This window comes from Leptidea sinapis, chromosome 12, assembly GCF_905404315.1.
Source record: "Leptidea sinapis chromosome 12, ilLepSina1.1, whole genome shotgun sequence".
Classification (NCBI taxonomy): domain Eukaryota; kingdom Metazoa; phylum Arthropoda; class Insecta; order Lepidoptera; family Pieridae; genus Leptidea; species Leptidea sinapis.
The window spans coordinates 14,884,782-14,899,726 of NC_066276.1; the positions used below are offsets into that span (position 1 = coordinate 14,884,782).

Sequence of the window (14,945 nt, forward strand, 5' to 3'; positions counted from 1 at the left end):
CGTTATTGATGGTTAAAAAATTTTGAACACCTGCGTTTTCACGAAAGAAACAACATTTGAATATCATTATTACTAACATCTAAAAATCTCATCTTTTATGTTTATTTTAGTATGGATTCGATGATTTTTTTGTTTTATTGTAAAAATATCCTTCGCTGATATTTTTTATCATTTGAATAAATTTTTTTTCATTTCAAAATAAATAAACATATTTTTGGATGTATCGCATTTGTACATGATTACTAGCACTCACAGATTATTATTTTCTATTTCCAAAGCTATATCTTTCAAGTGTCAATTTAAACGTTTTATGTCAGATGGAGAGTAGGTGGCAAGTCACAACAATCAAAAGTACATACACCAACACAATAAATAGATTATTTTCGCTGTAGCCTCCAATTAGCTTTACAGTAAACCGAGGGAATATATTTATCATTTTAGGGTTGAGCTCGGAGTTGATATTACACGGAATTTATTTATTTTTTTTAAATTTAATTTATTTAATTTATCTCTGATGGTGAAGACCGCATGAAAATATGTAGTGTTAGGTGTAAGTGGTTATAAAGAGACAAAACGGAAAGCGACCTTTATTTACACTATTTAAGGATACTGCGTGGTTACCCTATGAATATAAAACGATAAAGGGTTGGCCATACAGATTGTTTGACGATGTAATTTTGCATATCTGTTCATAGTTAATACTTACATGTAAACAAAGGGATGGTGATTTATTTTACATTTCATCTTTGATTTTATTTTATAAATAAGCTTTACCTACACGATTGAAATCAAAATACACAATAAACAATAAGTACGTATTGTTAAAGTCAAAGATAAAATCTTAGGTAATTTATACGTCTAGATAGAGTCTCTTGGTGTTAGGCCAGGAATATTAGTTTATGTGCGTGACAAGCTGCTGCTTACACTGCGATTTGCATGACACTTTGTGTTAATGTGCGTGAATTGCTCAAAATAGAGGTGAGTTCTAATCACAATTTTTTTTCGACGTTTTCACCGCTGTCATAGTCTATCTAGACGTATAAATGATCTGAGGATAAAATGAGTAAAAATTGCAATTAATAATTTATGTATTTATTATGAACGTCTATATTTTATTTAAATGCAGCTATGAGATTTTAAAACGCGAACTGCTTTTAAAATAATATAAATTGACAATCTGAGCTTTTATGGGTTTGTAACTAAGAGTAAGTAAGAATTTCTGTTGTATACCGGATTTTTTATGGAAAAGGAGGTCATGAAAAAGGTTCTCTTAAATCACCAGAGGAATCATAGAAATTAAGGAAGGTGTACGCGCTTTTTTGATGGTACCTACCCCAGTCGTATCGTCCTGGGAACACCGTACAAGGAAGCTCATTCCACAGCTTTGTGTGGAGGAAAGCTCCTTTAACACCGCACTGTGGAGGACCGCCACAAATCCAGATGGTGGGGATGATATCTTAACTTGTGGCGTGTGATAATGTGTGTAATGTGGACTCCGGACACACCGCACTGCACTAATTATCCTCATATATTTTACTTAAAATGTACTTCCAACTAAAATTTTCCATTCGCAAAGATGCAGAAGCAAGGGGATTCTTTCACAACTTAAGTACGATAAAAATACCATAATCTAAATAAAAGGGCAAAGTTTACATTATTTAACTTCAGATTGAGTCTTAATTAAAATACGAACTTCATTTAAATATATAGTTTTTAATTAAAATTTAAATATTTACTTAAGTAGTTTGAAAATCTAAAATATTAAATTTTAATAGTTATGCATATTAAATGTTGAAATTGATTGATGTTCTTATTACACTGATGGGTTTATTATTGTTAATGAAATTGTAATTAAAGTTGTAATAGGTTAAATTGTAATACATTTTTGTCAATTATAGAAGAAACTAATATTATGACAGAACAAAAAACAACATTTGAAAATTCTTGCACGAACTTGAATCAAAAATATTTGATTTTTTGAATTTGATAGGATTAAATGTTAGAAAATATTTAAATCTCTATGAAGCTCCAGCACCAGAATTTGATGGTAGGTCCACGAGGATTCAATCTGGAGGATTCATCTTTGTAAAATTGATAAATCTTATAAAGTAGATTGCTATCATAATAAGTTTACGCCTTACAAATAAAATTGGCATAAAGTTATAACTAATCATAAACCAAGAATATATATAAAATGTTTACAAAGAGACATTTTGCTTATGAATGGTTTGTCGGACGTATAACGTTTCCCGCGTTTATTTGCAAGGCAGCTTGTCATTCGGAAAACTTCAGAATTATCATTGTATTGACAGTGTTGTCAACGATATTGTAAACATTTTGCATATTCTTTGTTTAGTTCTAACTTTATACTAAGTTTATTTGTTAGGCCGTAAGTGTTTAAGTAATCCATAAAAAATGAATAGGTACTTATTGTTACTTTTTTTAAAGTGATAACCCTCACTTCTAGGACTAATTACACAAATTAAATTTGAAATTAAATCGATTGTCGACCATTTAGCTCATTGCAAATGTAACTTTAAATACATAAATGTTTACAAAAAATACTCTTTTCCTGACCTCACTGAATGGAAAATGAAGGAGACGCTTTCTATAAACTACAATAATATTACGAAATTATCAATGTGAAAATTTATTTATGACTATCAATAGTTCAGTTCTAGGAGACTCGACTGACTCTTTCAAACTTGTAATCAAGGCTTGGAAACCGAAACAAAAATCGAACCGGTTAGCGTTTAAGTACAGAAAGAATTTTTATAAGTGTAACAGTTTAATAAGTGTAAGAGTAACTTATAACTTAACTATCTTTATGTTTTTTTTTATTTGAGTACTTTATAAAGATTTCATTTAATAAACCAGTTAAGAGCGATTCTTTCCATCTATCTTCACGCATCTTGAGGTAACCATGCGATCCTAAGATCTACCATGTGGTAAGAATGCCTGTCATTTCGACTCCCGCGGAATTAACCAGTTAATCAGTGTTAATAAACTCTCCTTTTACGTTTACACTCCGAGCGCAGTAATAGGTTTGTACCTAGTTAGTACCGGTTTTAACCATTTAGAACCGCTTCCCAGCTAATTTGTTTCGAGAGCAGTTTAAAACAAAGGAAAATGGCAACGCGTTATCATTAATTGAACAGTCTTTTTTTAAGTAGGTACATATTTACATATTATTTTACCAGTGGGAGGTCCTTTGGTCGTTTGCACAGGATGTCGGCTAGATTATGGGTACCACGAAGGCGCGTATTTCTGCCTTGAAGCAGAAATGAGTAAGCATTACTGTGTTTCGGTCTGAAGGGCGCCGTAGCTAGTAAAATTACTGAACAAATGAGACTTAACATCTTATGTCTCAAGGAGACGAGCGCAGTCGTAGTGCCGCTCAGAATTTTTAGATTTTCAAGAATCCTGAGCGGCTCTGCATTGTAATGGGCAGGACATATCAATTGCCATCAGCTGAACGTCCTGCTCGTTTCGTTCCTTATTTTCATAAAAAAAAAATATTGTGCATTAATTGCGAAGACTGCAAGTTCGCAAGGAATAAATAATTTGCAACAGCTGTTATAGATACGTGTTATTTATTGGCGATCATAAAATATGGGCCCCAATTCCCAAATGCTAAATTGATCGTTAAATTAGTCAAACTTATAGCGTCACTTTCTACCAAGCAAAAAATCGAAATGTATCCATTAGGGCGGGCGCGAAGGAACCGATCCAATAATAATTTAACGCGAAGTGCCTCGCTAATGTAAAGAGTAAACTCATTCCCGGTTAATTACACGCGTGTTACCATCATTACGGGATCACATTAGATCACATTTTGGTTAATTATTCAATATTTGTTGCGTCATCGATGCGATATGTCTTCAGTCTGACGGCTTTTATACGGTTTATTAACGAAACTTAATTAGAAGGTGCAAAGCTATTAAGTGTTAGGCAATTTTGCAAGTTTTTGTAGCAATTTGGCCAAATGGTGTTGTTGAGTTTAAAAAACTAATTGTAGCACAATTTTTAACCGATTTCAAAAAAGTAGGAGGTTCTTAACTCGTCGGTATTTTTTTATGTTTATTACCTTAGAACTGTGGACTGGGTGAAACTTTTTTTATTTGAAAGCTGGTGCTTCCCATGTGGTCCCATTTAAAAATAACAATAGTTTATTTAGATTGTATATAAATACGCAATATTCTTTATTTTATTTATTAATTAATAACAATTATATCTATTGTTTTGGAGTAGGTAGTTTTTTTATTGAAGTCGGATGTTTTTTATACCACTTACGATGGAATCTTTAGAAGTTACAACACCATTGAAATTACGAGTTTTGCTGATCTTTGTGACCCCAGCCTTATTATTTTGAAGATACTCTTGACTGATTAACGTCGGAAGGAATCCGCGCAAGGAAGTTGATTCCACAGGTATTTATGGTCAGGAAAACTTATGTATTACTTTATATTGCAACACAATTTTTACACAATAATCTTGCCTGTTAAAGGCATCCTATCACTATAGATACAATCAAATCAAATCATTTTTTAATAACACCATGTTACAAGTCAATAAACAAAAATAGGTCAATTTAAAATTCAAATTATCATTTTAAATAGATAGGGAAGTCCTACCTCACAATAATAAAGTATTATGTAATTATATATTGTTATGTATATAAAGAAAATAAATATTTTTTTACGTATTGTAAAATAAGTTTTACCTAGTCAAATAGTTGTATGTTCGAGATGCCATTTTCGAAGTTGTGTCTTAAACACCGATGTGGAAGTTGCATCTTTCTTTATAGAGTTCGGCAGCCTGTTATACACAGATGGACCCATTATGTATACTGATCTCTCCGATTTACGCAGCTTATGGTCTGGCGTGACCAGTAATGTGCGAGATTGTGTATAGGTGGATAACTGACAACAAGGAGCTTATGATTCATACCTGTGCGTTGGGCGTGAGCGCCGCTGATATGGCGTTCTGCTGAGCTGCAGCAGCGGCCGCAGCAGCCATGCTGGCTCCCAGCGAGCCATACGCCGCGCCGTAGTAACCTGACATGGCCTGTCCCATCCCGCCACCCGCCATACCTGGAACAACACTCTCTGTTAGGTCTTTGCATTGTATATTGTTTAATAAAGTGCCAGTTAATTACATCTGTGAAGATCGGATATGCTACGCTGCCACCTATCACTGCTGTAGGTAAGTAAACTTTTAAGTGAATTTGCCAGAAACTGTCATAACCATAATGTTAACACCAGGAACAGACATAAACTTATGACGCCTACTACTCGGCTAAGTCAAGGTAGTAAGTCGTTTGTGGGGCGATGTATATGCTTTTACAACAAGATCCCAGAAAATGATCAAAACAAAAGTTTTTATTCAAAAGAATTGTTAAAAAACGTTTGTGTGGTAAAGGTTACTATAACATAAATGACTTTCTTAATGATACCACAGATTGGGAATGGAGTGACCGCCCTCAGGCTATTAAATAATAAGTTAAATTGCACAATATTATTTTGTAAACATATTTATTCGATGAAAAAAAAAGCCCGCTGAGTTTGTTGCGCCCATTCTTCTCAGGTCTGAGGCATTCATTTTGGAATGAATTTTTTGACTTTCAATAAGTGATGTCACATCCTATTTTGAATAAAAATATTTGAATTGAATTGAATTGTAACTCAATTATTCCTCGCAATAGGGCCAATATTAAAATAAAAATACCCACTTTATTGTTGTACATAGCGTGTACACAACAAATCGACTATTTTCTTTAATGAAAATAAGGGACTAGACGAGCAGGACGTTCAGCTGTTGGTAATTGATACACCCTGCCTATTACAATACAATACCACTCAGCATTCTTCAAAGATCAAAAATTCTGAGCGGCACTAGAACTGCGCTCGGCACCTTAAGACATAAGATATTAAGTCTCATTTGCCCAATAATTTCACTAGCTACAGCGCCCTTCAGACCGAAACACAATAATGCTTACACATTACTGCTTCAAGGCAGAAATAGACACCGTTGTGATACCCATAATCTAAGAAAGGAGCCCGTTGCAAAGGAGCCTCTCACTGGTGAAATTATTAACTGGCAATTGTACCTCATCCGATTAGTGATGTTGGTTTTCAAAATGATGTTACAACGCTATAATTATGCATGTAATTTTTAAACATGTAAAGTTGGGATTTATTGTGGAAGAGGGTTTAATTTTTCTGCCTTCAACCAAAGAATATATTATAATAGTACAAGTACGGAAGTCTCACTCCGCATTATCAATTAAAGAAATACGGACTTTTACGGTCATATAATAAATAAGGTGTAATTCAGATCGCACAGCGCTATTAACCTACATTTTTGTTCACCTAGAAATTGCCTCTCTTTCTATATCACATGACTCTTACCTCTTCTAATGACATTAGGGTTGACTTCTTTACCTTAAACTGTACCTAAATAGTATAAAGACATCTTATAAAAATACCTCAGTTTTTTTATACTATAAATAGATATGTAATCGTAATTTTAAATCAATTTTCTTTCCTAATTGTCAAACCTACATTAATTGCAGATAGTAATGTATGCGTTGGAAGACCACGAGAATAGACAAACCTACTAAGTATATCGGAAATAAATAGGTAGCTATTTATTTCGAATGGTAATTTCATTACAATAATAATCATTTTAAATTAGCTTGTTTCAGCGTGTTCAGATAGCTTAAACTCGCGCTTGCGTCACTGCTCGCTAGTGAGTGAGTGGCCTACTCTGTAGAGGAGAAAAACAAACTGCAGTTGAATCAGCCCATACGTAATAACCATAATTAAGCATTGAAATCAAAAAATCAAAATCACTTTATTTCATGTAGGTCACGGAAATGACACTTATAAAAAATATTTTTTCTTATTGAATCTACCGCTACTTCGTAAACGGTTGAGCTAATGAGAAGAAGTAGCAAGACACTGATTGCAACTCTTTTTAAATGAGTTTATATTGAGATAACAAACGCAATGTAAAAAGAAAACAATAATTATCATAGAATGAACCCAATTCAAATACACTCCGAAGTGAATAGCATTTAATAAACACCTAGAAGGAACTAATAGATGCCGACACGCAGACGGTCAGTTAATAGTACTCTAGAGGGCCTGAACACTGCAGCACAATGAAATAATTAATTGGTCCTCAGAGTTGAGCTCTCGCCTATTGTGTGCCTCGGACTTCATAAACCTCTCTATAGTTTAAGGATTTCGACCCGACTATTAACCTCACATATAACACTGTACAAGATTATAGAATTGAAAGTAACATTTAAGTTTTGTAGGTTTCATATACGAATTACGGATCAAATCCTTGTTTAACAATTCTCAATCAGTTTTCTGAATGACTAATCTGCAATTAACGCAGATTGTATAAAAAGGCATAAAAGGCATTTATTTTCTCAAAATTGATTCCATTAGAATTCTTTTTGATGTAATTTCTTATACTACTAGATACTACTACCGCTTCGGAAACAAATGGCGCTCTGAGAGAGAAGAAGCGGCGCAAGAAACTCTCCCAGCATTCTTTTTTTTTGCGCTCTTTTCAATAAAAATATACAATATTGTACAGTCATTTCTATCGCTATAAAATAATCACAATCTAGTCCCAGGCTGTCTGATCATTTAGATATTCAGCAGTGGAGTAATAGGATTTACGACAGAGCCATTTTTTTATAAAACATTTAAATTTATTTATAGATAATGCCTGAACAGCGGCTGGGACTTTATTGTAGAAGTGTATACATTTACCCTTAAAGCTATTATGTATCTTATGAAGGTATTTTAAAACTTCTCGAACATTCCTATAGTGGATAACGGTATATTATTCAATCAAATCAAATCAAAATCAGTTTATTCACGTTGGTCACGGAAATAACACTTATGAATGTCAAAAAATAAATAAAATATTTTTCTTATTGAATCTACCGCTACTTCGTAAAGGGTTGAGCTAATGAGAAGAAGTAGCAAGAAACTGATTGCCACTCTTTTATATCAAGATTTACAGATCATTTCAATTACAATATAATATTATGCAAAATGATGCAACAAACACACTCAAACGTTAAATTGTCAATGTCTTACACGAGTAAGTCAAAAATGTAAATGTAAATTAATACAAAAGTTATTGAGTACAGTGTATATATTAAAAGTTATTGAGTGCAGAGTATTTGTTTCAACCTAGATATTCTTAATATATCTATTATTAAACGAGTGACCGTTTCTTTAACGACCAAGTGAAGGAGTTTTTATGTTATATGTTATTAACATGTAATTATTTCACGCATTTTTGAATGACGAGTGGCGAACGTTTAATATTTGGATCTCGATCTAGAATCAAATATTCAATTGATTTTTAGAGTTCCTTATTTTATTAGATTTTAAAGAAATAAATATTTTAACAGTTATAACTCAATATATTCTTGATAATTTTCTTTATAAGCAAATTAACTAATTTGCTAGGAACTGCGTCAACCATAATGTTAACACGAGGAATAAACATAAACTTGTTAAGGAGACTACTCGGTCAACGGCCGTTTTCAGTAACGTATCTCTAGTTACAGATACATTGCTGTCACCGTTTAATGACAAGATCTTATTTATCCATAGTTATGTTCAATATAGTTATAGTCCAATGCTTTATGTCGATAGGTTATTGAAATGTAAGTAAGCGTTAAAGGATAGATTTGTCTACCTCTAGTAAGTTAAACTAAGGAGAGATAGGTTATTGAATACGGCCATAAGTCGATTTATCGGGCGATGTATTTATATAATGCTTTTACAATATGATCTCAGAAAATTTATAAAACAAAAGTGTTACGAAATTCAAAATAAATGTTAATGTTATTACTTTTTATGAAATATTTGATATTATTTTAACACGATTCATATATCGGATGCAACTCCTTACAGACAAATATGTATGTTATGTATATTACAGCCATAGTAAAATACTCTATTTGATTGAAAAGAGTGGTCGTTGAGTTTCTTATATGTTCTTCTCACGAGCTCTACAATTTCTGAACATATGGTGGATTAATTAAAAAAATATATTTATAGTGACGATTCAAAAGCGCTTAGCTTAAGCCTAATTGAGTAAAGTTTATTTGACTTTGAATTTAATTCTTATGTCTCAAAGTGATAGGAGGAATTGTGATGCCGCAAATAATTTTTCGTACAATCAAGAATCCTGAGCGGCACTGCATTGTAATAGGCAGGGCGTAATGCTTACAAACAAAAGTGAATGTCTCTTCGTCACTTTATCTCATAAAAAATAGAAATCACTTGTACCCCCCAAATGTGAAGCCGGGACATTATCTTTGACACATCAATACGGGCACTCCACGCGAACGGACATAATCGTACACTCCACGTCTTCAAAATCGAAATTGAGATCATAAAATATAATATGCGACACCCTCTTTGTGGTGACGTCAAATCTACAATATATTATTATAAACCGTACAAATTTATTTTGCGGTTATTGGCACAGACATGAGTTCTATTTTAATGCGATAAAAGCTGTATTCACGGAGCAAAAGCGAATGGATTCATTTTGTCGCGCACTAGAAAAGGGACGATGAAGATTTTTATTATATTTTATAATTAAATTCGATGTCATCTCTGTATTCTGATGGCTCCTCGGTCTGGTATTGGCGTGAATAACGATGGATTTTTCAAATCAAACTTTGTCAAGAGTTTTATTAATTGAAAAATATTATAGAAATTTTCTGATCGAAAATGCGAATTAAGCATTTTATGACAAGATAATATTTAAGATCAGTTTTAAAAGGCTCCATCTTATTCAATTTATATGTAAATCTTGTCGAATATGAAATCTCTATATATTTATTTATAACTATTAGAAAAACAGGTTATTTATAATATTTATACTATCAGAACTTGAATGAATATCACGCACAGTTTACATTGTAAAACAATTAAAACTCAGCTTTTTATTTAAATTTCAATCATTTATTTTCTACTAGCTGATGCCAGCGACTACATCCGCCTAGATAAAGGGTTTTTTTTTAAATAATAAGCAAGTTTGGAATTGAAGATTATCTCATGTCCTATTCCAGTTTCGGTTCCTGCTTTCGCTCACGTACCCAACATATTATATGAATCTTATTTCGAGGAAGATTGCTATGGCAAACTACACCTACTATGGTAGAGTTATAGCTCATCGACGTCAATTTCAGTTTTTCACAAATCCCGCGGGAACCGTGAATTTTTCCGGGATAAAATGTAGCCTATGTCGTTTCCCAAGCTCTAGTCTATCGCTGTACCAAATTTCATCAAAATCAATTCAGTAGCTCCAGCGTAAAAGCGTTACAAATAAACTTACATTCAAATTTATAATATTATTAGTAGGGATTCAATAACAAAAGCAAGAAAATATCTAATTTACTTCCGGAAAACCTTACCTATACAATATTACCATTCCCGGGGCACAAGCAGCCCCTAAAAAAGGAGCGGTACGAAATATAAACTGTAATTTGGGTCCCCTAGGTTCGGTCACAATGCGTCCATTTTCGCCGGCCACCATTCAGGTAGCATAATGACTGGCTTCCTCCTATGTTAATATCTAAATATAGTCCAGGTATTGTGCATGCGAGATCGATTTGAAAAAGGTCGAAAAGGATTTCCATTCCTCCTTCCTCCCTCGTCCGTTTTGTTACGTGTTCAATTTTACGGAAAAATGGTCATTTTCTGTGTTGGCGGGTGTTATTTATGCTGTAAGGTGATTTGTGGATTCTGATATGAGCCTTTGTGCTCTCAGTCGGTTGCATTAATCTTAATAGAAATATAAGTGGATTTGAATCGAATGTTTTTGCTGACTGAAATATTTTTTTTTATGAAAATACGGGACAGGACGAGCAGGACGTTCAGCTGATGGCAATTGATACGCCCTGCCTATTACAATGCAGTGCCGCTCAGGATTCTTGAAAAACCCCAAAAATTCTGAATGGCACTACAAATGCGCTCGTTACCTTGAGATCTAAGATGTTAAGTTAGTCTCATTTGCCCAGTAATTTCACTAGCTACGGCGCCCTTCAGACCAAAACACAGTAATGCTTACACATTACTGCACCGATTTTCATGCTGATTCCACCCACCGATAGCGTGGTTCTCGAGGAATGTTTTTGTATATAATTTGTTAAGCTTTTATTTACATATTTGTATACATTAAGGATATTTTTTGAACATGTCGGAAAAAAATAAGGTGCCTGGGAACTTTTAACGAAAACGCTCAGAGACGTTACAAAATAATGTATATCGTGGAATTGTGTATCTTATATAGGTCTACAGAAAAGGCTTTAGATTATATTACCTATTCCCGAATACCTACATATTTTTTTTCTATTGCCAGCTTCTGTCGGATCCGCTCGTAATTCATATAATAACTGGACTTCAAAAACATTATTATTATGAGCTTGAATATGCATTCAATATTGTATTTGACATAAAAGTATATCGAGAAATTAATAAATTGTTACGCAAAATATGTTACAAACTTTATGGCGTCGATGTAAACACCATCTACAGATTTATCTAATGGTAAAATTTACTATTGCTTCCGGTTTAACCCCTGCAGATCTTAAAACCCTTTCACTGTTTGCAAATAATTCCAACTCAAAAAGTCCAATATATTTGTACGGCATCGCTCTCAAATTCTCACTTCTAACTCTTTGATTTCATTTGACAAAAGATCGGGTAACAGCAAATACGGCTTCAACTGTACTAATTCTACAATAATGGACGTTTGCTTATAAATAAAGACCTTTCAATTCAAAATGCTCTATCAAGCTAAGCATTATAAGCCTGATTGATGTAAGTTTCAAACATAGACTGCAATAACTTTTAATGCTTCAACTGTTATAGGTGATGTGGATATGTGTTCGTGGGATCAATAACTACGTCACATGAATATTTGATATTTAAACTAATATGTTTAATGAAAATATCTATAATTTTAATTAATTTTATATGAAAATAAGGGACAAGATGAACAGGACGTTCAGCTGATGGTAATTCATACACCTTGCCCATTACAATGCTGTGCCGTTCAGGATTCATGAATAATCCAAATATTCCGAGTGGTACTACAATTGCGCTCGTCACCTTGAGACATAAGATGTTACGTCTCGTTTGCCCAGTAATTTCACTAGCTACGGCACCCTTTAGACCGAAACACAGTAATGCTTATACATTACTGCTTCACGGCAGAAATAGGCGCCGTTGCGGTACCCATCATCTAGCCGGCATCCGGTGTAAAGGAGCCTCCCACTGATGAAACAAAAATCATACAGTGTAAGTAAAATAGCTTACGGCTAGTAAAACAGCGTTAGCGAAAGTTTTGTTAAATTATTCAATATTAACAAAAGTAATAATATTAACTTAATTCATGTTAACAAATAAATCAAAGAAAAACCGTTGTGCCAAAATGATTTTTTAATTTTTTTTAACAAAATAAGACGAGGGGACGAGGCGAGCAGGACGTTCAGCAGATGGAATTTGATACGCCCCGCCCATTACAATGCAGTGCCGCTCAGGATTGTTGAAAAACCCAAAAATACTGAGCAGCACTACAACGGCGCTCGTCGCCTTGAGACATAAGATGTTAGGTTTCATATGCCCAGTAATTTCACTAGCTACGGCGCCCTTCAGACCGAAACACAGTAATGCTAACATTACTGCTTCACGGTAGAAATAGGCACCGTTGTGGTATCCATAATCTAGCCGGCATCCGGTGCAAAGGAGTCTCCCACTGGTAGAAAAAATTAAAAATATTAACGAAATTCGCTCATTTATCAAACACACATTAATATAAATTCATTAAATGATGACAAGAGCACTCAAATAACGTAATCTGCGATTGGAGCGATCGCGGGCCCCAACCTGTGCGATTATCCACGCTTAAGAACATCTCAACGGATGACGAGGTGAAATTTTCGCTATTTCATACAGGCTGCACCCTGATCGACTGTCGTATCTAACAAACCGTGCTTAAATTGATAGATTAGTTATGGTTCTGCGAATCATGCTTTATGGATGCTTGTTTTAGCCTGTCTTGTATTTTCATTATAATTTAACAAAAACACATTTCGGAGAAACTGTGCTTTTTCGTTGTAATAGTTCCCGAATATCGTGAATTTAATTAAAACTTATAGGATGTTTAGTATCTCGATTTAAATGTTAAAATACTTTTTTTTACTCTCTTAAAGATTATGCTTTATACCTTAGATTAAGGATACGATACCGAAGGATACTATACCCGAATGGGAGTACTCGGGCCAGTCTCGAACAATGTGTGGTGTTGACGTGTCCCATGTTTTGTTAAATTTTGCTTATAATACTACAAGATATAAGAAAGACACTGGGATCACATATCATCAGAAAGAATTTTATATTTTATTAATTTAAATGTAAAATAGCACGAAGCTTATTACAAAATTTGACAGATGCCATTGTGTGTCAAGATGCCACGCACACAAGCATCTAATAGTTGCCGTAGTAAAAAAGCTATTGTTCTTAGGTATTGCGGTATCTAGGTGAAGCGCAGCGGAGACAAATACTTAATCTAAGCTTTATACTGCAAAACTATTAATTTTCCTATAAATTGGCATATTCATTTCCTGAACAGTTCAACAAAGAGAAGTAAATCGAGAGGGAAGAATGTCGTTACATTTTTTTTACAGAATTATGCTGAAAATGCTAATTCATTTCCTAAAACAGTTAGTGACACAACGTTCCGTACGTCCACATTCGGCGGCGTCTAGTTATGATCTGACAACTGTCATGTAAATGACGTCACGTGACCGGCAGCAGTTTGCCGGCGCGGGGTGGAGCTTCCGGTGGAGCACGAGATTGGTCACTTCCGTTTACTAACAAACTAAGGCAACTATTATGGTAATCGTGATATAGCCATTTATTATACTGAATATTCCATTTTTCGTACATTATCATTGTAGTTCCTATAAGTAAAACACTTCAACGCGCCATTTGTAGTGACTAATTTATTATTACGTAACCATTAAAAATTTCTGGTTCATTCATGGGTAGTTCAACCGTAAATAATAATAAAAAAGAAGTAACGATTTTTTTTTTCGCGCTGCCTGTCAATGGGACGACGTATAGCTTACCAGCGATAGAAGTTTGTATCGAAATTGCAATTCACGCGTACCAATATAAGGCGATAAGAATGACTTATCGGGTATATTGGGACAGCTTTATATTATTGACAGCTAATTACTGACAGTAGAAGGTAGTAATTTATCTCTATCTGTAGATAGTATATTTATAGTAGGGAACGGCCGTAAGGCATTCATTCACCAAACGCCGAGCGGACACATACTTTAGCACTTCAAGAGAGTTCCTAGAGGATTAGTGGGGGCCCCCAGCAGACCATCTCTTCCTCGGAACCTCAGGTATGTCTGTCTATTGTTTCGCCATAACTTTTTTTTTTAATATCATATACCAGTGGGAGGCTACTTTTACAGCGGATGCCGGCTAGATTATGGGTACCACAACGGCGCCTATTTCTGCCGTGAAGCAGTAATGTGTAAGCATTACCGTTTTTCGGTCTGAAGGGTGCCGTAGCTAGTGAAATTACTGGGCAAGTGAGACTTTATATCTTATGTCTCAAGGTGACGATCGCAGTTGTAGTGCCTCTCAGAATTTTTGGGTTATTCAATAATCCTGAGCGGCACTGCATTGTAATGAGAAGGGCATATCAATTAGCATCAGCTGAACGTCCTGTTCGTCTCGTCCCTGATTTTCATAAAAAAAATATTTTCCTTCGAACGCCCACGCGCTTATACTTAGGCGAACTCAGGTGTCATGTAATAGTGTGAGTAATTATTTCATTGTGTAATATTTACATCTGTATAAACTCTTCCGCTG

General features: G+C 34.3%; 1 protein-coding gene across 1 annotated transcript in view; it reads right to left on the minus strand.

Annotated features, from left to right (window-relative positions):
• Positions 1–14,945, minus strand: part of LOC126967279 (transcription factor Sox-21-like) — a 75,766-nt gene that overhangs the window by 16,980 nt on the left and 43,841 nt on the right. Inside the window, exon 4 of the mRNA XM_050811755.1 lies at positions 4,951–5,093. Coding sequence (XP_050667712.1) covers positions 4,951–5,093 — 143 coding nt within the window. The remainder of the gene's footprint in view (positions 1–4,950; positions 5,094–14,945) is intronic.